This window comes from Chenopodium album, chromosome 16, assembly GCF_948465745.1.
Source record: "Chenopodium album chromosome 16, dcCheAlbu1.1, whole genome shotgun sequence".
NCBI lineage: Eukaryota > Viridiplantae > Streptophyta > Magnoliopsida > Caryophyllales > Amaranthaceae > Chenopodium > Chenopodium album.
Window position 1 is genome coordinate 1,962,939 of NC_137849.1, and position 24,403 is coordinate 1,987,341.

General features: G+C 32.8%; 4 protein-coding genes, 1 long non-coding RNA gene and 1 other non-coding gene across 7 annotated transcripts; all 6 read right to left on the reverse strand.

The window, feature by feature from the left end:
• Positions 1-980: 980 nt before the first annotated feature.
• On the reverse strand, positions 981-3,114 carry LOC145584627 (protein JINGUBANG-like). Its single transcript, XM_081641444.1, has one exon. It carries the CDS (start codon positions 2,940-2,942, stop codon positions 1,653-1,655), a length of 1,290 nt encoding a protein of 429 aa, XP_081497570.1. The 5' UTR covers positions 2,943-3,114; the 3' UTR covers positions 981-1,652.
• Positions 3,115-11,345: 8,231 nt separating this feature from the next.
• Positions 11,346-12,643, reverse strand: LOC145586040 (uncharacterized). The gene is made up of 2 exons (XR_014100785.1): positions 12,193-12,643; positions 11,346-11,587 (listed from the first exon to the last, which is right to left on the reverse strand). It is a non-coding gene; the product is annotated as an uncharacterized LOC145586040 (long non-coding RNA).
• A 365-nt stretch (positions 12,644-13,008) lies between these two features.
• On the reverse strand, positions 13,009-17,355 carry LOC145586039 (uncharacterized). 2 transcript variants are annotated; one of them, XM_081642753.1, is made up of 2 exons: positions 16,858-17,355; positions 13,009-13,416 (listed from the first exon to the last, which is right to left on the reverse strand). In XM_081642753.1, exons 1-2 carry the CDS (start codon positions 17,195-17,197, stop codon positions 13,400-13,402), a joined length of 357 nt encoding a protein of 118 aa, XP_081498879.1. In that variant the 5' UTR covers positions 17,198-17,355; the 3' UTR covers positions 13,009-13,399. The 2 variants fall into 2 exon arrangements, with proteins under 2 accessions (XP_081498879.1, XP_081498880.1); XM_081642754.1 differs by lacking the exon at positions 16,858-17,355 and adding an exon at positions 14,581-15,203.
• Positions 17,356-18,772: 1,417 nt separating this feature from the next.
• Positions 18,773-19,434, reverse strand: LOC145585985 (uncharacterized). Its single transcript, XM_081642677.1, has 2 exons — positions 19,086-19,434; positions 18,773-18,798 (listed from the first exon to the last, which is right to left on the reverse strand). The coding sequence occupies exons 1-2, from the start codon at positions 19,432-19,434 to the stop codon at positions 18,773-18,775; spliced, it is 375 nt and encodes a 124-aa protein (XP_081498803.1).
• Positions 19,435-21,410: 1,976 nt separating this feature from the next.
• Positions 21,411-22,187, reverse strand: LOC145585988 (uncharacterized). Its single transcript, XM_081642681.1, has 3 exons — positions 22,182-22,187; positions 21,983-22,061; positions 21,411-21,895 (listed from the first exon to the last, which is right to left on the reverse strand). The coding sequence occupies exons 1-3, from the start codon at positions 22,185-22,187 to the stop codon at positions 21,411-21,413; spliced, it is 570 nt and encodes a 189-aa protein (XP_081498807.1).
• A 2,056-nt stretch (positions 22,188-24,243) lies between these two features.
• Positions 24,244-24,317, reverse strand: TRNAV-CAC (transfer RNA valine (anticodon CAC)). Its single transcript has one exon. It is a non-coding gene; the product is annotated as a tRNA-Val (tRNA).
• Positions 24,318-24,403: the final 86 nt, after the last annotated feature.

Genomic DNA, 24,403 nt, shown 5'->3' on the forward strand with positions numbered 1-24,403 from the left:
CATGGTGCTTTTGTAGGTAGTAGTTACACCTTTTGAGGTTTAAAAATAAATGAAATAGAACTAATATCTCCATTTTGGTCTTATTTTATGATATATACTTTATATTTAAAATCACCATTGAGTACCATGTTTGATTTGCAAACATATGACCACTCCTTGTCTATCTTTTCATGTCTCACTTTCTCCTCTGCCTCCTTTTGGGCCGGTTCACTTCAACTTAATTTCACTTCAGTTTAATTCCAATCAGTTCAGTTCAGTTCAGTTGAATTCCAATTAGTTCAATCCAGTTGAATTCCAATCAGTAAATGTAAACAGGCCCTTAGTCTTGAACAAATTGTTGATGGAAGTTAGGATATAATCAACAAAAACAAGTCCTTTTTCTCTACATATATAAATCCAAATAACAATACTATTTGGTGATTCACTAATTCCTCTAGCTAATAACATTCATATATTTTGTAAACAAATGGCCAATACAAGATTTGAACCCCAAACTAGGCAGGACCTTGACAAGGCGAGATGAACCTTTGGCCAGGGAGGATTTAAGGAGGACATCTTCTTGCCCTTTTTGCTTCTCATAGTTCTCAATAAGACTCCACCCTTATTATTATTATTATTATTATTATTATTATTATTAATGTTATTAATGTTGAACCACTCAATACGCAACTCTATTTGCCATGTTTGTTTAACCTAACAAGGGGATATCTATCTTGCCCTCTTTGTTAACAATTGTTGTAGTGTGACCTCAATCAAAAAAATGTCATGACATTTTCCACTATCAACTGTTCAAATAAATCATAACGAATAGCTAGGAAAAAAAAAAATTAAGACAACTAATACTTGCATAATATTCAAATATTTTGTAAATAAGTGGCCAATACAAGATTTGAACCTCTACATAGGAAGGACCTTGCCAAGACGAGATGAACCTTTGGATAGGGAGGACTTAAAGAGGACATCTTCTCGCCCTTCTTGCTTCTCAATAAGACATCGCCTTAATTATTGTTTTTATTGTTGAACCACTAAAAATACAACTCAATTTACCATGTTTATTTGACCTAACAAACCGATATATATATAAACTCGCCTGCTTTAGATGTAACAAATTGCACTCTTTATTAACAATTTTTGTAGTGTGATCTAAAAAATATGTCTTGACAATTTCCACAGTCAACTGTTCAAATAAATCTTAAAGAATTGCTAGAAAAAAAAAAATAATTAAAACAACTAATTCAAGACAAAACGAATTTTCATTTATTAAAACAATCATTACAACCTCTAATGAAATACAAAGTATAATGGACAACTTATGAGCATATACATCACATCAACACAATAGTCTATCCATCACTATTAACATTTCTTAATGGATAGTGTACACCAAAACTCTTGTCATCATCATATATTATCCTAAGCAACAACTCCTTATATGAAAAAAAATATTACAAATCAAACTAACCAATTACAAACTCCACACCTTATACAACCATACAAGAAGAACACATCAAAGAACCAAACAATATAATAAAAAATGTATCAATCAACTTGTAAGCATTGGACATTCTCAAAAATTAATGACCAATGCTTCTTAATCAACCAAAACTAAACACCCAACAAAAAATTAAAATTGATGAAATCTTGTATGAAAATCAATGTTTATCTTCATCACTAATATCCTTAGAAACCCACCAAACTCTTAAACTTTTATCAAGACTTCCACTATACAACAAAAATCCACCTCCAACACAATTAGGTGATACTTGTAAACACTTAATTGGACCATCATGCCCTCTAATCACCCCAATTTTGCTAATCCCACTTTTTAATCCATCTTTCAAATTATAATCATCTCTTTTCCATAAACAAATACTCTTATCAGCTGATCCACTACACAAAATATCTCCCATAAAACTTAAACATAAAATTGACAATTGATGTGCTTTGACCTCAACAACCAACTTCCATTCCCCCTCTTTCCCTCTTTCCCACCCCATCAAATACCCATCTGATGCACCTCCATACACCCTCTCATTCTCATTCCCATCCCCATTGCCGTGATCGGACACGATCGCGGCATTCATTGAAACATCCTTATGACCCTCTAGGACCCCCTCCAACTTATGCAAACTCGAGCCCGAGCTCGAGTTTTTCTTACCACTCTCCTTACCCCATACCTTAATTTTACCATCAGCTGAAGCAGAGTAAACAACCCCATTTTTAGCAATTAACCCATTAATTGCATCATCATGCGCTTTAATTGACTCTAAACACCTTAAATCAGATAATCTCCAAACCTTTAAAGTCTTATCCCAAGAACCAGAATAAATTAACCCATTTTCAACTGCTAAACATGATATACTATCAGCATGTTCAATCCATAACTTCTTATGATGCCTTCTAATTTGTACATAATTGCTCTGTTTCATACACTTTCCTAGATAATCCTTGGTCGTAGGAAGCGTATCCACGAGTCGAAACACGTTCTCCGATCTCTTAGACACCTTCCACACCCGAATTCGGCTATCTTGATGTGCCGTAAACACTTTATTTCCTACCGTAACAAGCGCCTTGACCGAACCTTCTCCCGCACCAAACTTAGTAAAAAGCCGTAAATCGGGTTGTTGCCATACAATAATGTCCTTTCCTTGGGACGCACTCAACACGAATTCGCCACATAATGCTAAACACGAAATCGCACCTACATGACCCGAAAGTACATCTAGGAGCTTGTACGATTTTGATGTTGATCCTGCCATTAACTTTTCCACATTTTTCACAATCTGAAACGGCCGAGGATAACCAATAATATTATTCGGGTTATCCTCGGCTGCCTCGCTACTATTACTACTAGTACTACTACTGCTATTCGTAGTGCTACTAGATAGGTATAGTAGCGGGGTAGATAGTGATCTTTTCGGGTTAAGGAGAATGGAACACATTGTATAGAACGTATAATGTTGTTACCGTGTAATTGGAAAAATAGGAAAAGTTACGAAATCGAGGGAGGAAAATGAAGGGAAATTTGGTGGTAGAGGAGCGGATGAAAAATGTGAGGGAATTAAAGGGAGGGAGGGAGGGGAGGTTGCTTTGTTGAAGGGGTAGAATATTTAAATGTTGTGAATGGGAGGGTGTAACTGCAACGGCTAATTTTGAATATTAAGGGAAAAATAAAGCAAAGTTTGATTTCATAAAATAAAAATAAATATTTTGGCTTTATAAAAACTTTATTTTTTTATTAGTAGCTTTTGGGGTCCACATTGGGACCGATTTAACGGCTTTTTAATTGTATTGGCTGTAATGCAATTTTTATTTTATTTTTTTTGTTATTTTTTTTTAATGTATATAAATTATTTATATTTTTTTTGATGAATATACTTGTATTTTGGAAGAAGGTTTCATGGTTTTTGGCCAAATGTGGGATTGTGGACCAATGTTAGTATTCCATGTCACGTTAGTTGGTATCAAGGTTTGCATATATGAGTGTTTTTAATTGAAATTAAAACTTTATTGTGGTGTTTTTAGTCGTTTAATTGGTCTTATTATTAGCTTAATATGATAATGGTTTGTATTGCATTGGTTCCTTGCTTGCCGGCCGTCATTCTTTTGTTCTTTGTTGTGGGTAGCAAGTACTTTTTAGATTAATGTATTGTTGCTTCCTGGCACGCGTAGAACAATCTAATGTCAGATTATCAGGATAGTTGTGGGCTTGTGTGCTGTGTGTATGTGTGCCAATCAGGGGGTTTATTATAATTTACTGAATTGAGCTGAAGTGAATTGATTGAATCTGAATTGAATTGAATATTTTATAAGAGAAGAAATTTAGGAACTGAACTGAACTGATTGAAGCTGAATTAAACTGAACTGAATTGAGCTGAAAATAAGCTGAAAAAAATAGGCCCTGAATCGAGAGACTCGAGACAACTTGAAAATTATTTGAGATAGGATGCTAGAGTAGTTGGCTAATTCTCCAATTTTTAGGTGTGAAGTTAGGTATCGAATTTCACCAAGCACATTCTAGGAGGGATTTCCCTTACATCCCCCTTCCTAAGATGGACCTTCTCCTTAAAAATAAATAAATAAATAAATAAAACTCAAAAGTTATTTAATTGAGTTTAACTCGATCAAAAATTGAGTTAATTAGTACAATTGTATCTACTTGGCATAAGATTAAATTGTACTCGAGTTGTTCTAATACATAATCTGTACACCCGAGTGTACCATGCACATGGTACACCCGGTCACAAAAAGAACATCAATATATGTTGCAATGAACATGTACACATAGTACATCAAGATATGTTGCAATGAACATGCTCACATAAAAGAACATCAGTAGTAATACGAAGAACGCGAGCTTCATTCCCCTAATTTTAGAAAAAGATACTTAAAGAATAATCTTTACCTCGCATTAATTGTCAAATCTATTTAAAGTTTAGTTTTCCAAATATTTTTCTCTATCTAAAATTATTTTTTCCAAAATTAATTCAAGATTTCATTTTTAAAATTCAAATTCAAAATGTTATTTTTATTTTCAAAATATAAGTTACCAAGATATTTTATTTTAAATTATTTTCTCTTTTAAAAAACCTCTACAAAAATCATTCATATTCTTTTAACAAAAAAATATCTTTATATTTACTTATATTATTCGTTCTAAGGATAGTCATATATATTTCTTGTGATGTTATTTATATGATTAACAATGTTCTTTTTTTGAGTACATAATATATTTTATACTCTGTATTTGTTTATAATGTACAATTAATTATTAACACTATTTTTATTCTATATGTTCAGTATTATATAATACAATGATAATTATTATGGAGTATATCTTTTGATAAACTATATTTTAAATGTCCATCATGTTCTTAAATCATAATAATAATGTACTTTTGTTGTCATATAATGTTCATTGCTTATTATGTAATGTCCTTTGAATTTTATCTTTGAACCATGCTAGTTAAATTTAAGTGATGTTCATTACATAATATTATCTTGTTCTTTATTAATATCATGGATGTTTTTTGGATCTAAAAATCAAACATCAATTGGGAGCTCCCAAAAGAATATGATCATCAACCTTCATGATCCTAATTTAAAAAAAAAAAAAAACAATTATTAGATAATAATTTATATATAAAAAAATACATGAATAATAAATAATATTTAAGATGAATATCATAATATTTAAAAATGAAGTTTATAACTAATTTTAATATGACATGTTTATAACAAAAATTTGCATCACTCAATACCTCGAAAAACATAAGGATCAAAATCAAAGAATATAATGGATCGATCCTAAAAAACATACAAAATTAACAAAAAGAACAAGAAATCAAATAACATAAGGGTTAAAATAAACAAAATTGAATATAAAAGAACATAATATTCAAGTAAAAAGATCATAATTCGTATTATTATTGAGATCCAAAGAACAATTTTAATTAGCAAAATTCAAAGAACATAAGTTGTAACGTAAAGAACATATAGTTCATATTCAAATAACATATTGTCATATTCAAAAAACATATTTCATTCAAATAAAAAAATAAATATTTTATGTCCATTAATGAATAAACAAATCAACAAACAATTAAAATTTCAATAAATTACAAAATTTTCCTTATAAAGTGACTACATTAGTGTTTTGCAACGAAAAGGTGACTACCTCAAAATTACGTTAAAAAGAACGTGACTAATACAATCAATGAACATACTATATAAAAAAAAAAAAAAAACACAACATTCATTTCAAAGCCAACAAAAAAAAAAGCAACGAACATAAGGGTCACGTAAAAAGAACTTCATCATCAACCTTCAATCCAATGTAAATAAAAAGCTACAACATAAATACTTAAATATAAGAAATTAATACATACAATAAACATAAACATAAACATAAACATAAACATAATCTGATTCAATTCAGATCTTAAAATAACAATAACGAAATTAAGTTAGCATAATAAGCAAAATTCTGAAATGAAAATCACATAAAAAAAATTAAATTACCTTTTAGGTTACAATAATATCCTCAAATTCACCACTATTGTGGATATCATCACTATGTTGAGCATCATTAACAAATCTCGTATATCATGGAGAAATTTAGGGCATGTTCACATTTTCTGAACTGGACTGAACTGATTGGAGCTGAACTGAACTGAACTGAACTGAAGTGAACTGAGCTGAAATGAATATTTTATGAGAGAGGGAAATTAAGAGGTGAACTGAACTGAACTGATTGGAACTGAACTGAACTGATTGGAGCTGAACTGAATTGAATTGAACTGAACTGAACTGAAATTAAGTAAATGTGAACAGACCCTTAGAATAGTATGACATTATTTTGCTCTATATTTCTTTTTCTATAAAATTCTCCATAAACTTCCCTCTAAATTCAAAAATGAAAAAATAGGTAAATTAAATTTTGGAAGTTATGTAATACAGAGAATATCACGCATGAGTCCCATAAATTGTGGAAAGGATTGATTTTTTTTTTTTTTTTTTTGACATTTTTGTAAAATATTTGAAAAGCTGACATCATACAACACATCGTTTAATTCAGGGTGTACTATTTAATTTTCATGTTCGAATTGGAAATGTCTTTATTTTTTGTTAGAATCTAGAGATTAAATCTAAAGTTGTTTATGACTTTTGAATACATGGAAGTAATATGTTTTGTTTACATTAGTGTAAAAATATCAATTTAATCCGACAATTACATTAAATCAGACTAGTTTAGATCAAAACAAATCCATTCAAACTAATACATTTGACCGAGTAAATAAAATAGACCTAAACAACTTGTTTCAATAGAATGTTAGAAATTAAAGAACGAACGAGTAGTTCTTAGCTTGACTTCTCAGTGTTTGGATTATTTCTCATGGTATAACTTGCAAGTTGCCACGTAGAGAATGAATGTAGTGTGCAAGATAGGCCCATGAGAATAAAAGATGACAAGATGAGGCCTTTTCATAGTCCAAAATATGAAAATATTGTACATATAATTCTCAAATTTCTCACAAGTCATACTCATTCATATGTTAAATACTCATTCACAACTCACAAATATAGTTGTGTGCAACTCATTCATGGCGGTACCTTTGTTAATTGTTAGTCCCGAAAAATATGAACTTCTTCGTATTTTCGCCGTTTTTAAATACTTGTTCCACTATTTATTTCTGGCTGTTTTTAAATACTTGCTTCATTATCTTATTTGAAAAGTTTTTACAATATTAAATTAATTTCTCTCACCTAGTGGACCTATCATAAATCATATTTTATTATTTTCATATTATCTTTCCTCCATTCTCTCCACTATTTTTGCATTTTACAATTTTTTATTCTTCCACATACCCCACTACTTTCATACGTAGTATTTTATTGCTATCTTCCATTTCTCCTAAAACTCCGCGTATGGAGAAATGAAATCAATCAATCAATCAATCAATCAAAGCCTTAATCCCAAAAGTGGGGTCGGCTAACATGAACCAAATTTGATTATTCCGTGTAGTCATCAACATAAATCTTTCTCCTCCATCCCTTACGATCCAAAACTTCATCCTCACGTAAATCCATGCACTTCATATCCTTCCTCACTCCTTCCAACCAAGTCATCTTTGGTCTCCCTCTTCCTCGTTTAATCCCTCCATGGTCCCACTCTTCCACTCTTCGCACCGGTGCACCCTCGGGTCTCCGTCTTACATGTCCAAACCAACGCAGACGATTTTCCCTTAATTTATCTACAATGCCCGCCACACCTACTTTCTTGCGAATAACCTCATTTCTGATTCTATCTCTTAAAGTGTTTCCACACATCCACCTTAACATGCGCATTTCCGTAACCTCCATCTTTTTAATATGCTCTTTCTTAGAAGCCCAACATTCTGTACCATAGAGCAACACTGGTCTTATGGCAGTCCTGTAGAATTTTCCCTTCAACTTTAAGGGAATGCTGCGGTCGCATAGCACTCCCGTGGCCGCTCTCCATTTAAGCCACCCTGACTTAATCCTGTGGGTCACGTCTTGATCAATGTCACCATTCTTCTGGATGATCGACCCTAGGTACTTAAAACATTCACTCATGGTCAAATCCTTTCCATCCAAACTCACCACTTCATTGCTTGTCCCCCTCTGAGTGCCAAAACGACATACCAAATATTCAGTCTTACTCCGACTTAGCTTAAACCCTCTAGATTCCAACCTTTGCCTCCATTGCTCCAACTTGACATTAACCCCATCCTTAGTCTCATCCACCAAAACGATATCATCTGCGAACAGCATACACCATGGAACCTCATCTTGAATTGGTCTAGTTAATTCGTCTAGAACCGTTGCAAAAAGAAAAGGGCTTAATGCAGACCCTTGATGCAATCCGATTGTAATAGGGAAATCTTTTGTCAACCCTCCGCATGTCCTCACATTTGTTGACACATCCCGATACATATCCTTAACTAGGTCTACATACCTTCGTGGGATACCTTTCTTCAACATTGCCCACCAAAGTATCTCTCTTGGCACCTTGTCATATGCCTTCTCTAAATCAATAAAGACCATATGAAGATCTTTCTTCTTTACCCTATAAAACTCCATCATTTGTCTTATCAAATGGATTGCCTCCATAGTAGATCTCCCAGGCATAAAACCAAATTGGTTATCTGAAATGCTTGTGCATGCCCTCAACCTTTGTTCAATCACCCTTTCCCACAACTTCATAGTATGGCTCATAAGCTTAATTCCTCGATAGTTAGAACAATCTTGAGCGTCTCCTTTGTTTTTATAAACCGGGACCAAGGTGCTCTTCCTCCAATCTTGTGGGATCCTTGTAGCCGTCCATATCTTGTTGAAAAGGTTTGTTAACCAATCAATACCAATCTTACCCAAACACCTCCACACCTCTATCGGTACCCCATCAGGGCCAACCGCCTTCTTAGGTTTCATCTTCCTCAGTGCAATCTCCACCTCTACTCTCCTAATCCTTCGCACATACTCCATGTTGATTTCTTCATCACTCATAGAGGTATCTCCTATCACAACTCCATTACTTCCATTAAATAATTCATCGAAGTACCCCTTCCACCTGTCCTTGATGCCCTCCTCTTGCACTAGGACCATTTGGTTCTTATCTTTGACACACTTCACCATGTCAATATCCTTCCTTGCCTCTTGTCTTCTCTTTGCCATCTTATAAATGATCCTTTCTCCCTCCTTGGAATCAAGCTTTTCATAAACCTCCTGATATGCCTTTTCTTTTGCTTGGCGAACAGCTGCCTTTGCCTTACTCTTAGCCTCCTTATACGCTGCAAAGGTTTCATCACTCCTACATTTTCCTAAGGCTTGATAGCATTCCCTTTTTTGCTTAATTACTGCTTTCACCTCTTCATTCCACCACGAAGTATCTCTCTGTACCGAAGTTCTTCCCCTTACTTCCCCTAAGACCTCTTTGGCCACTCTTAGGAAACAGTTCTTCATTCGTAACCAGGTCATGTCCGGATCCACCTCTCCATCCCAATCCGCTTCTTCAATTACCTTTTCTGTAAAAACCTTAGCTTTTGCATCCCTTAGGGTCCACCATCTTATCCTTGGTTCTTCTTGTCTAACTTTTTTCTTCGCCTTCTCTTTCAGACGAATAGTCATTACCAATAGCCGGTGTTGGGTGACCACACTCTCCCCTGGGATAACCTTACAGTTTATGCAACTTTGTCTATCTATGCTCCTTGTGAGCAGGAAGTCTATTTGAGTTGCATTTGCTCCATTCCGAAAAGTTATCAAGTGTGAATCCCTCTTCTTAAACCAAGTATTAGCCAAAATTAAATCATATGATTGGGCAAAATCCATAATAGCTTCACCACCGGCGTCCCTCTGCCCATACCCAAAGCCTCCATGGACACTCTCATAGCCATCTCGGCTCGCCCCAACGTGCCCATTTAGATCCCCTCCAATATATAACTTCTCTGAGTGGTGGACACCCTGCACCACCTCGTCTAGGTCCTCCCAAAATTGTCGTTTCTCTTCTGCATCTAAACCCACTTGGGGAGCATAAGCACTGATAACATTCACAATCTCCTTGCCACATAGCAACTTCAGCCTTATCAACCTATCGTTCTTCCGATAGACCTCGATCACCTCTTTTGCCAACCTCTCATCGAGAACCACACCAACTCCGTTCCTAGCTCCACCATTCCTTGTTCTGTGGCTCGTTTCTTGCCCAACATACCATACCTTATACCCCAAAACCAAGCCTCGAGCTCCTTCTCCTGTCCATCTTGTCTCTTGGAGGCACATGATGTTCACGCGTCGTCTTTTCATTACTTCTACCAATTCTGCTGATTTTCCCGTAAGAGACCCCACATTCCAAGAACCAATCCGCAAACTAAATTCTTTTCTCCCACGCTCCCTCCTGATCCCAACTCCAAGTCCTTGATTATTTGACACCACAATTGGGCAATATGGCGCGTCGCTTCTGGGCGACGACCTAGCAACCCTTACATACTTATCACTGCACCCGGGTCTGGGAAGTGCAGCGCGTCGCTCAGTAGGGAACGCCCCAATGGCACGCCCTTGCTCATTTGACACCACACTCGGGCAATGTGGCGCGTCGCTTCTGGGCGACGACCTAGCAACCCTTGCATACTTATCACTACACCCGGGTCTAGGAAGTGCAGCGCGTCGCTGAGTAGGGAACGCCCCCACGAAAATATCTGTTTGGCTCATGTCATGGGATGTGACGAAGTTTTATACTGGCTGTCACTGGCCTACCGTAACCCTCCTCCTTTATCCAGGCTTGGGACTGGCAGCGGGAAACCCACTGGCGGAGTTTATGGAGAAATGAAACAAGTATTTAAATACGGAGTAAGTATTTTGTAAGTAAATATTATTTGGTCGTAGTGTTTGCCATGGTAGTCCTTATGTAGTAAGAGTTTCTATTAGAGCAATTGTGTAGCATGTATTAGAGTTAGTCTTAAGTCAGGTCGACACTACAATGGCCCCTGTTAAAAAAAGGAGCCCATCACAAGCTTGACACGGCACAAGATACATACACAAGGCGAAAAAAGGGGTTGGCCACCGGTTCAAAACCCCCCTTTGCCACCGGTTTTGAACCGTTGGCCAGTGAGGGGGTGGCAAAACGTAGGACAAAAGGCCACCGGTTCAAAACCGGTGGCAAAATCAAGTATTGCCACCGGTTAACCGGTGGCAAAAACTATTCCCGCTTTTTTTTTTTTTTTGTGTTTTACATATAAATGCCACCGGTTAACCGGTGGCAATGTACATATATTATTTTTTTTTTTTTTTGCCTTTTCAAAAAGAAATATCATGGAATTAGAACATCAAAATAAAAATCAAACAATATCAATAAATATAACCGAAAATTTACAATATATAATCCAAAAATTTTACAGTATAGATCGATAAAATCGATCAATTATTTCTTCCAAAAAAAAATTCGATCAATTACAACATAAAAATCAAAAAAAAAAATTACAATAATAATAAAAAAAAAAATTACAATCTAAATCAATATTCTTCGACTTGATTCTTGACTTGATCCTTCGATTTAAGATTTAATTCAATACACCTGCACCAATTAAAACAAAAAAAAAAATAAATCGATCTGCATGTAGCCTTAAAATCAGTTTTAAAAACACAGAAAAAAAAAAAAAAAAAAAAAAAAAAAAAAACCAAATTTATGTTCAAGAATTCGAACAAAAACCCAGAAAAAAAAACCAAATTTATGTTCAAGAATTCGAACAGTAATCCAGAAATTAAAATCACCCCCAGAAAATTCAAAAATACATTAAAATAAAAAAAAAATCGATTTAAGGCAAAAAAAGATCAAAATAAATCACCCCCAGAAAAATAAAAACAAAAACCCAAGAAAAAAAAAACAAATTTATGTTCAACAACTCGGAAAAAAAAAAAAGACAAAATCGAAAACATAACCCCGGAATTTAAATCGAATTCAAATCGATTAACACCAAAAAAATCGAATCAAAATCGATCAAAATCACCCCCAGAAATTTCCAAAATAGATCTAAATTAAAAAAATCGAATTAAAATTTCAAAATCACCCAAGAAAATTCCAAAATCAATTAAACCCATCAATTCCAAACAATATTACAACAATCAAACCCAAAAAAATCAAGACATTAAACAAAAATAATTAAACCCAGAAACCCTAACCTCGAATAATTAAACCCAGAAACATTGCATGCACTAAGCGAGGGTGTTGTTGTTGATGTCGGAGTTGGTGGCGGCGGTGGTTAGTGGTGGTGGTGGTGGGAAAGAACAGATCGAGAACAGATTATTCGAAAATTAGAGAGCGAAAATTGGGTGATTGCTGGTGGTGTTTTCGCTCTCTAATTTTCGTGGTGGTGTTGCTGGTGTGGTGGTGGCGTAGGTTGGGTGATTTCGTGGTGATTTCGGGGTGAAGTTGGGCGTGGTTGGTGGTGGCTGTGTTGCGAATTTGATGGGGGACGAAGGAGGAGAACGGAGGAGAGAGGACGAAGAGGGAGAGAAGGAGAGAGAGGGGAGTAACAACGACGGAGAGAGAGGGGAGTAAGAACGACGAAGGAGATAGAACGGATTTGATGGGGGACGAAGGAGGAGAACGAAGGAGATAGAGAGAAGGAGGAGAGGAGAGGCTAGAGAGGAGAGAGAATTAGGGTTAGGGTATATAAAGGAAGGGGAAAAGAGAATGGTGGGTTTTTTTTTTTTACTATTTGATTATTGCCACCGGTTTGAACCGGTGGCCTTTATCATTTATGCCACCGGTTCAAGCCGAACCGGTGGCAATGTACATATGCCTAATCCCGCCCATTTTTTAAGCCACCGGTTTTCAAAAACCGGTGGCCATTGAGCGGTGTATTTTTCAATTTTTCTACTAGTGATACCTTGTTCAAATTTGCATTTAATTTGTACCCTTGTTTTATTTTCATAATCATAAGTAGGCCTTTGCTCTTTCCCTAACACGAGTTCCCTAACACGAGTTATAACAGATAAATAAAAAGTGTTCCTTTATTAATAAAAAGAGTTTATTCATTAAAAAAACAGAAAGAACATACATGTTACAAGTTTACTTTATATAAAACTACAACGGAATAGAAATCTAGAATACTCTATTCAAATCTCATGTTGAACATCAATTGCATCATAATTAGGAAACACATAATTTAGTAGAAAATTAATTTGATGGACCGTCGTATCATGTATGCATTAAGTAGCTCCAATGCTCCATGCACACAATCCAAGCTAAATTTTAGTGAAATATAAGGTGAAAACGATGCCACTGCTCCACAACTCAATATGCTTGTAGTGCATACATAACATAATCTAAACATTTGCTTATTGTATTGTATTGTATTCGGTGGCATAATTGTCATCGACGTGCTCATGGAATTGTGTAACCTGCCAAAAAAGGTATTAAGTTAGAAATGTTAATGTTACAAATCTTACAACATCGAAAAGGAGTACTTGGTACTCTTATACCAAAAATGGATGAGCCATATAAAGAATGGGTAGCTAGCTAGTAAGCTAGTTACACCTTACACATAGGCAAATATTAGACCAAAAATTAGAGGAGGTCACGTTAAATCTTTAGCCTCTATTTAATAATATAATTACATAGTATAAATATATTAATCATTTTGCCATAATATGAAGACAATGTCATTACGACTCTCAAATCTCAATTAAGGTCCTCTCTTGATAGCTAAAAGAGGCAAACGTTTTTTTTATATATTGTCATCTTAAGACGTTCAAGTAAATTGCATTGCATATTGCGAACATTAAATCACGAATCCGTCTCTAACATAGACATAAATTAAACGCACGTAGACAATTTCCTAAGTGTACAAGATTGAATTAAATTTCTACTTACTCAACTCTTACCCAATCATACTATACCTGTTTACTTGGTCATCTAATAACAACGAACAACATTAACATACAAGTATTAGTAAGAAGCCAACAACATAATATTTATGCGTTTATCCCAAACTGTCAAATTCACAATCATTACATAAATACAAATCTCTCATCAATATTTTCCTAATTAATTATTTCATGGCAACCGACAGTAGTAGGAGTGTAGGAGACAATTTCACTGTTTCATTTTTTATGTGACGATTTTCTCGTGTTGGTCTGTCTTCTATCATTTTTTTACTTTTATTATATCCCTTAATGTATGAAAATCAATAATTCTTAACTTTTTCTTTATAGTATTTTACTTGTATATTATATGCTCTACTATTATTTCACAAATTTTATGTAACAATAATAATACTCCCTCTACTAGTCCATCTCATAAGAATCATTTTTCTATTAACGGTAATTATCTCATAAAAAAATGCGAAAAACTTTTAAAGATGAAGGTAATATTTGAGTGTCCTAAAAAAGACAATTAAGCAAACATTTACATAATGTCAATATAAGTAATAGTAATATTAGATATAGTATGTATCATGTTCATGTCCTTATTAAAAAGAAGATGCTATGATTTCAAGCAAATAAAACCAAAAAAAAAAAAAAATTAAGTTAATTATAAAAAAGATTGAGTTTATAGACACTTACTTCCACATTTAGAGCCATGCTTAAAATTAACACCACAATATTGAGCAACATAGACAGCCTTTTCAACACTAACATATTGCTCAATATCCTTTGTAACATAATTGCATAAGCATGGAATATTAGCCTTTTTGGCTACAGCACAACATTGTGAGGAGGGCGGGGTTTTCGGCCCCGCCTTCCTCACATACATAGCACATTGGCTAATTAAGCCCGAAATATCCCCTTCGCATTGCCCATAAGCCATGAAGTTTTCGTTGCCAAAGGCAAAAATGCAAGCTATAAGAAGGATAGTAATTGTAGTAAAACGCAATGTAGGAGTTGCTAATGCCATATTCTCACTTTTTTTTTGTCTCTCTTTATTTTGTTTTTCTTTATTTGATTTGCTCTATGGAAGAATGAATGACGGTTGAGGAAGTATATATAGGCAAATTTGGGTCCCACTATACTACCTTTTTAGTTTGGCAATTCATTAAAATGACCCTAGTAGAACCAGAATTGCTAATTATGGTGTGTAACAAACGTGTCAATTTAAAATGATACAACAACTTTAAAATGCAGAAACACCATATTGCAAGAGATCAATCATAAAAATTTTCATTTAATTTGGTTTTTAAAATCTTCCATTCTCATATTGTTCTAGAAGTCATAATTACATATGTTTGACTATATATGCTATGCGTTTTGCATGTAATAATAAAATCATCATCTATGTAGATATTTCCCAGACAACGCGTGCGTGCTTCACATAGTAGTGCATATATATGTGATACACCTTGAAACAATATTATGGATTGTCCTTCTATATACACAAAATACCGTTGAATTTGAAGGTGGATCATATAGCTTGTATTCACTAATTTAAGGATATACTCCCTATGTCCCTCTATTTTTGCCCCATAACTAATTTCTCAACTTCGTAGATCACTTTTTAATTTTAAATACACAATAAGTTTCAGTTGTGATAAATTATATCGGTACAGCTTTAAAGGGTTTGAAGTATTAATTGTTTATTTCGCTCAAGTTTTTATAAAGACACCTTTTTTTTTTTTTTTGACAGCCAAGGAAGCAAATTACATGCCCTTCCTAGTAGATACATCTAGTTTATGGGCTACCTTTACAACATTTATACTAACCTTTTTGAAACTAAAGAACCTAGAACTCCTTATGATTCTTGTATATATAGCTAATTTCAGAAAATCATACAAAATTTTAAATATAATTAAAAAATTACTCCTATTAATTTTGATTTATTGGACACCAAACCATCCAAAAGTATTCCAACAAAAGTTTTAACCGTCACCAAATAAAACAAGGCTATGTTTTAATTTAAGAAACTTATGACACTTTCCCTCCCGATTCCAGAATAACCTGAAATCGATTCTCACCCCGTCCTTGTGGCTTTCTAAACACCACAAAAAAAGAAAATAAAGAAACTCATGACACAAAAAGCAAAGGAAAAACAGTTGAACATCATAGACAATACATAACATACAAATAAACAAAAAGGTATAAAATGGATAGTTTTCAAATGGCTACAATAAAATTGTAGTCATTATACTAGATTAAATCTCAACCATTAATTAAAATTTGACTAATCTAAACCTTTAATTGGGATGACTTTTTTTTTTTTAAAAAAAAAAAAAAAAGAAAAGAAAAAAAAGAAAGCAAACTACACGTTTTTATTTACAATTTTTATCCTTCAATCATACTCTGTACTTTGTTTTGCTCCGTTCTCCTTAGCAATCCCACCTTATGGATCAAGGATTTATTATTTGCAATTACTCTTTTTATTTATTTATTTTTTATTTTTTTTTTTAATGAAAATAGATTACAATTCCTCACACGTAGTACATGGGATGATGGGAGTTGGATGATTTTAATTTTTTTAAAGGCATACATGATGATGATGATGAATGTTTAATTTGGGTGGGAAACAATCCAAGTTATTAAATCTTAATTGTATAATCATCTGTGTTTACATTATGTCTATCAGCTTATATGTATATTTGATGAAGATGTCCTTTAATTTGTAGGTTGAGAAATCATAAATTGCGACAATCCAATTTTTTTTTTAGTATGAAAGACAAACAGTTTTTTTTTTTTTTTTTCAGTTATATTTTATGTCAAAAACAACTATATGAACGGACTAGATTGATTCATTAAATTTAAAGGGTCAAGATTGAAAACAGTTACAATGACTACATTTTTATTGTAGTCATTGAAAAGTCTTCCGTATAAAATACTTAAAATAGAATAAGTGAAAATACGAAAACTTACTTCCACATTTAGCACCATGTTGAAATGGAAGCCCACAATATTGAGCAATATAAACCGCTTTATCAACGCTTACAAACTTCTCGACTCCTTGAGTAACATACTTGCATAAGCATACAACATCCGCGTTTCTTGCCACACCACAACACTGCGCAGAAGGTGGGGATTTCGCGCCCACCTTCCGCACATACTTAGCGCATTGGCTAACGAGGCTAGGGATATCTCCCGCGCACGACTGGCCGTATACCATAGTGTTGTGATTATTAATAAACCCGATAACATAAACGATCATTAAGAGGGTAATAGTGGTAAATCGTACTCTTGGGGATTTTAATGGTACCATATTGATATAATCTATGGTTTATGGATCTAATTATGTTGTGGTTTAATTTGGGGGAGTGAATAACTTGTAGTTGATGATGTGAATTAAACTGTAAATGATATTTTTGTTCTGTTGGGGTTGTTGGCGAGAAAGAATAAGGTTTGGTTTCTTCAAAAAAAAAAAAAAAAAAAGAATAAGGTTTGGTCGTTTGGAGACTTTTGAGGTTCGACCGTTGACGAGTTTGGCGCGTGTTGACTTGGACTTCATTGGCAAGGAATTGACTTGCATTTCCTTATTTACTACGTTTTTCTTTAAGCTACTTTTTGACCTTATTTGTGAGATATAAAAAGTTATTTTATTAAAACTACAAATTAACGGAGGTAATATTACTCCTATCCATTTAAAATTTTGAATTATAGGTCATTTCAGAATAGCTCATTAAGATACAAACTCGATTTTGTATACTATATAGTAAAGTTTTTCTTAATTATTTCTTTATAATACGGAGTAACTTAGCTTATGTTACAATTTTATGAGAATTTTTTTTTTTCCAATTTTATTTATCTTTCTTATCATTTCACTTTCCATAATAATTGACACACTTGACCTTTTTTTTTTTTTTTTACTATTTATGTATGTGGTATTTATTTTGATTTTGGTTTTCTACTAACGTATAGTAATAATAAATTATCATATAAAATGTTATTCAAATAGATATTAATGTAAAGTTATACACCAAATCTTATACGTGACTAGCTGCACCGCCAGTCATTATGGGGTTACTTTATTAGTGTTATAGTGGTTATTCGCGGTTAGTGTTACAAGGGTTACTCGTTCAGTATTATAGAGATTACTCAGTCAATGTTATACGGGTTACTTTGTCTTTTACAAAAGGTCACATAGTGTGGCCAACTGCGCACAAAATGCGTTTATAATATTATTTTTTTTTAATAATTTTTTTTTATTGATGTTTAACTATTTATATGTAAGGTCAAAATAGTACGTGTATGGGTAGTTTGATTGCATCAATTATTAGGGAACGGTGAAGTCGGCAATAGTAATAAAAAAAATCTATATAAGAGTTGAATCTAATCCAAGTATTATTATTATTATTATTATTATTATTATTATTATTATTATTATTATTATTATTATTATTATATATATATTCGATTTTTCGGATCGATCTTTAAAATTTCTGATAACTGATCAGGCGTGGCCTGGCCTGGGTATGCAATCTAGAAAACTCAAGTAATTGTATTATTTGCTCCATACTGATCTTAGATAAAAAGGATCATACAATTTCCTAACTTGACTTTTTGACACATGCAAATGATGCAATTTGTTTATGAACATTAATTTTTTATTCAACATTAAGTACAAAAATTTATTGGCAAATTTCCAATTAATTAGAAGATCACTTTACAAATAAACTTTTGATGGAGTTCAATATCAATCAAATACAAAGATTATAACATCCCATTTACATTCTGGCATCATAATGCATTATTCTGGTATGTGATTAGTAGCATCATAGTGCATACATAACATACAAGATACAACCAGTTATATAGTAACACCACAATTGAATTGCATTCATGGTGTATTTGGAACTGTGTAGCCTGCCAAAATAAGTATGGATGTTATTAGAGAAGTGCCAATGTGATGTATCAGTCTTGCATTAAAAGATAAAAAGGTGAAATCTAATAAGTTTTAAACTACCTCCGTTAATTTTTAATTGCAACAAAGGAATTTTTTATATTTTACAAATAATACTCCTTTGTTGCAACTAAAAATCAACAGATGGATGTAGTAATTGAAATAAATTAAAACGAGAAAGAAACTAACATAGGGTCATCAATAATACATATTTAAGAGGATATATAAATTAGAAATTTGAGATACTTACTTCCACATTTTGCTCCACGTTGAAGGACAACACCACAATATTGAGCAACATAAACGGCTTTAGGAATGCTAATAATACTTTCTAAACTTTTGGTAGCATACTTGCATAAGCAATGCATATTAGCATTCCTTATCACACGACAACAATCTTCGGAGGGCTGGATACTAGGGCCGTCTTTTCTCACGTACATGTTACAATAGCTAGTTAGACCCGTCATATCGGGCCTAAAACCGTAGCATGACTGGCCATAAACCATAGAGTTGTGACTTTCAATAAACCCGATAACATAAGCTATCATAAGAAGGGCAGCCGCGGTAGAGCGCACCGTAGGAGCTACTAATGATGCCATTGATATATTATAGGTTTGTGAGATTGTCCCCCTCAAAATAAAAAATAAAAAAAACTAAAAGAAATAATAAAATAAAAGTTTATTAATTTGCCGTGGTTTGATTTTAGGAAGAATGACTAATATATAATGTTCGAGGATGTGAAATTGTGAATGTCTCGTGTTTAACGGGGTTGGCAAGGATAAAAAATGAACGTTGTCGAGTTTACAGCAAATTAAGGTACTTTTCCTTTTCTATTATTATGAATAATACTCTATCTACAAGGTAACAACATTGTGAGCCCAAATTATAGGAAAAGCCAGCTTTAATCTAATGGTCAAAGATAGTGAGTTTTATTGTAATTATCTTACAGCTACATTTAGGAGAATTATAATTTTATCTTGAAAATGTGAGGCAAAACACTAACTGTTTCTCTCAATCACAAATAAAATGAAATAAAATGCCGACGTGAGTAAAAAAAGAAAATATAAAAAGTTGATCTTTTTTATTAGAAAAAATAAGTTCAGACTATATAAGATAATTTAGAGGTTTTAAAAAAATATATATATAAGATAATTAAACAGATTTTAAAATGAAATATGGGTATATAGAAGAAGATTGAGTTTGGAGATATAAGAGCAACTCTAGTGGCAAGTTAGTTGTCAAATTAGCTTGTCATGCCACATTAGTTTTTAATCTAATTGTCTATTTAAATGGATCATACCTCCTTAATTTATGTTGATAAATTTCATTTTATTTATTCTAATTTGTTTTATTTTAGCAAATTTTTTTCCAAGCAAATTAGCTTGACAAGCTAATTGCATTTTCTAGCTCCAATGGTTAAGCTAGTAGGTAGGGATTATTTAATATTGCAAGCAAGTCCCTAGCTACAACCATTAAAGTTGCTCTTATTGTAATTCATTCTAAGAATGTCGGGTCGTAATATGCTGCTAGAATCCAAATATGGATAATTAAATATGTTTGTCACTTTATCCGTTTCATATCAATTTTTTCACTTTGATCAACTTTGACTCACAAAAAGATTTTATTTTCAAAGTCAATATAAAACGAAGGGAGTACTAATTATAAGTAGATCCACTAAATCACACAATAAGCATTGTATTGATCAAAGGCACCCCAAAGCCCATATGAAATAAGGCAGCCGGCCACAAAGTAGAAACTAGCTAGGCCGGGCAATTGGAGTTTTTTAATTACTCCATACTCCATATTATTTATAGTTTTTATACTATCCTAGTTGTGTTATGTAAGTGTGACACAACTCAAATAGAGAGAAAATAACAAATGTTAAGGTAGTTGAGTAGTGACATTGCTCCCCACCTCATTTCTTTGAGGGTTAGGGTTCAAATCTCATACGACTTATTTGAAGGATTTCTCTTATTTCCTCTCTGAAGTGAACCCCCTTCTAATAACACGTACTTTAAATAGCATAATTCTATCTTACCTATGCTTCCACTGTCACATTTCCAAAATGGTCAATTCTAAATATATCTAATGTAGCCAAACTTTAATTTATACTTCACTAGTTAGTTTTATCGATCATCACATTCCAAACTTCTCACAAAACACCCTACCAAGCTAATCAAGTCCAACCATGCATAATGTATACATTAACCTTAATAATGCTATGAGAGATCTTGCACATGAAGAAATTATGAAATTTCAAATAAAAAAATGATTAAGTTGATGGAGAAATATCTTCAAAAGACGCAAAAGGAAAATCATGAGTTGAAAATTACATAAAAACAAAAGCATTATTAACAAGCAAGAAACTTACAGCATGAAATTGCTTCATTATTGCATAACCATGGTCAACCAAAACAATAAAATAATACAAAAAAAAAAAAAAAAAAAAAAAACTAATAAAACTTATATGCTAATAGTGTCAATGGATTAAACAACATGATCATCTTTTTTTTTTTTTTTTGGTTTTTAGGATGGCAAGTTTAAAGAAATTTCCATTACAATAAAATCACATTATTCACATAATTATGCAACCTGCAGGATTATCTTCATAATGTGTGGTGTACAAGTAACATTGAGGTTGATTTGCGCCGCAGTAATTAGGAGGTGGATAATAATTAGGAGGATAATGATGATAATTAACAACTGTTGGTTCTGCAGCTGCTGCTGCTGCTGCTTCCGGTTTCGCTCCTCCGTCTTTGCTGTCCTTCTTATGATCTCCTCCTCCTCCTTCTGCTGCTGCTGGTTTTTTCTGTTCTTCTGCAGGTTTCTTTTCCTCCACTTTTTTCTCCTCTGCAGCTGCTGCTGCTGGTTTCTTTTCTTCGGGTTTTTCGTCTTTCTTCTTTTCTTCCGGCTTTGGATCTTTGATTTCTTCTACGCTCACCAAGTTAGCATCCCCTAGTTTCTTCCTTAACGCCGTGCATAAACCTGCTGAATCCACCCGGTTTCCTATCACAACGATCTCGTCCTTGTCGTTGCCCTGTATGGCTACTGATATCACCCCTGCATCACATTACAGTGCAGAATTCTTTTGGTAAATTTTTACATGATCCACCGTATAAGACCATTAGACGAAGTAAGAAATCGTACCTTCTGCACTTGCAGCAATCTTCATCGCCTTTTTCCTGCATTTTCCACACCGCATTTGTACTTTAACTACAATCTTTTGCTGAAAAAATTCATGTGGACAATCATTGAATCAACTTCTATCGAAATTAATAGGGAAAAAAATGTGTAAACACGCACATCTTGTAACGATTAGTAGCTGAACAAGAAATTAATAACTCACCTTCATTTTTTATGGTAATGTTGTAATTTATAAATCTTCGAGTCGAAAATTTAGCTAGGAACTTCAATTCTGTAAGTTTAGATCTAATTAAGATTAGTAGAATTTTAGGGTACAATATATTAACAATGTTGGCATGAACATTTGCCGTGTTGTGAAGTTGTGGAATTTAACTTGCGTTCTAGAACATAATTATCCACGTTCTATAGAAGACTTTGGAGATTTGGAGCATTATTTTATATAATGGCATGTACTTTGTTGTACTAATTGGAATTTGGAAATTGTATTTTTATAAAGAAGTGATGTAAAATGAACTGTAAATGAGGCAAGTAGCAAACATGCTAAGATGTTATATATTCTAATATTTCTAGGCCAATTGACTAAGTAAATAAGAATTAAGAAGTCAACACCCAAGATATTATATACTACAATATTCTTTTATAGCTCACCAATACACACTAATGACTTGTAGTTCTAATCGAGTCTATTTCTAATTACCTTGTTCGTTTGAAAGTATATACTCTGTACTTGTTATGTTATTCAATTGTTTCATAAATAAATAAGATAATTCATATAAGATAACTCAAACATAGAGAACTAAGCGTGTTGGTGAATTTCAAAATCTTCCTCGTTTTGAGTTACAATTTTGCTTGAAGTGACATGTTTAAGAAGATGTTTACTTAAAGAATAGCAAAAACATAAATGCTCAATTGCCCTTGTTGATTCTTCATTTTTTATTTTTTATTTTTTTTTTTTTGACAGAGTTGATTCTTTATTCTTGGAATGAAGGAAATGGAATACCAATGTAAGAAAAGTGGATTTGCCATACGTTGTTAATTTATTGTATTATCACTTGAGGTTCAAATGCATTGACTTTTAATAATTTATTTTGTCTTATTATATGTTGGTTGTACATTAGTAGACTTTATTGAAAACAAATTTATTTTGAATGGTTATGATACTATCATATTATGTCAAAAAAAAAAAAAAAAAAAAAAAAAGATACTATCATACTATGGAGGATGTAATTAATATCTAGAATGTTTCTTTTATTATAAAATAATCTAATTTAAGAATTGTGACTTGGTAAACTAGGGTGTTATCAAGTTGGTGCTAGTATCCATGATTTTAAAACAGGATAGGCACAATTATAAGAAGTATAAACTATGAATTTTAATTATAATGCAAAAATGTACAATGGACAACAACTTAATAAAAATGACAACAACTTAATTGATAAAAAAGGACAATATAATTATATCATGCAATCTCAAAGTCAAAAAATATAAAATCAATTGCTCCGTAATAAAATTATTACACAAAAAAAGTACTAAGTGATGAATCTATCTACATAGTAAGCTAAAAGTAAACAATAGAAAATACGAATTAAACTTCATTTCATAGTCCATTGAAAAAAAAAATACAGATTGAAAATATTGATTTAGAATTAGAGTGTAAATTAAACAAAGAATACCTTATCTTGTAGAATAGACCCAAAATATATTGGACAAAAACTCCATTTAAATTGTACAATAACAAAGAGGAGAGAACTGGAAAATCATAAGAAAATAAACAAATTCTAATGTTTAACTTATGGAAAATAAACTAACATCACATACATAACCTTATTCCATTTTCACTAGGCCTACTTTAATTTAGAATCTTTTTAGAAAAAACTATAGAACACATATATTTGTTCAATTTAGATTTTAATACAATTCAGATCATGTTAAAATTATAAAATTAGTGGTTTCACGCGGTTTAATTAAAAAAATTTGTTTTATTTATTTATTTTTTGTTTGACATGAACGGTGTGTAAGGAATCTTTTATATAATTGTAGAGTGATTTAACCACAACTTTTCAAAAGGCCAATTTTCAAATCTCATGCTTTATTTATTTTTTTTTTTTTTTTTGTGCTATATCCTCCAATTAAATAACTTCCATTTCCTTATTATTTTTTTTTCTAATAACTTTCACATCTTACATTCCGTGCTAACTACAATCTAGTTTTTATCAAAAGTAGAACAAATTAAAATTAACATAATATTTAAAAACTTTAAAAATTGTCTGAGCCCGGGTTCGAACCGGGGACCTCTAGTGTGTGAGACTAGCGTGATAACCGACTACACCACCCAGACTTGCATGTCTGATTTCCCATTGATATTAAAATTATAATAAATAAATTCTTTAATTTGAAATTAAGATAGCGGGGTTTTTTCGCTCT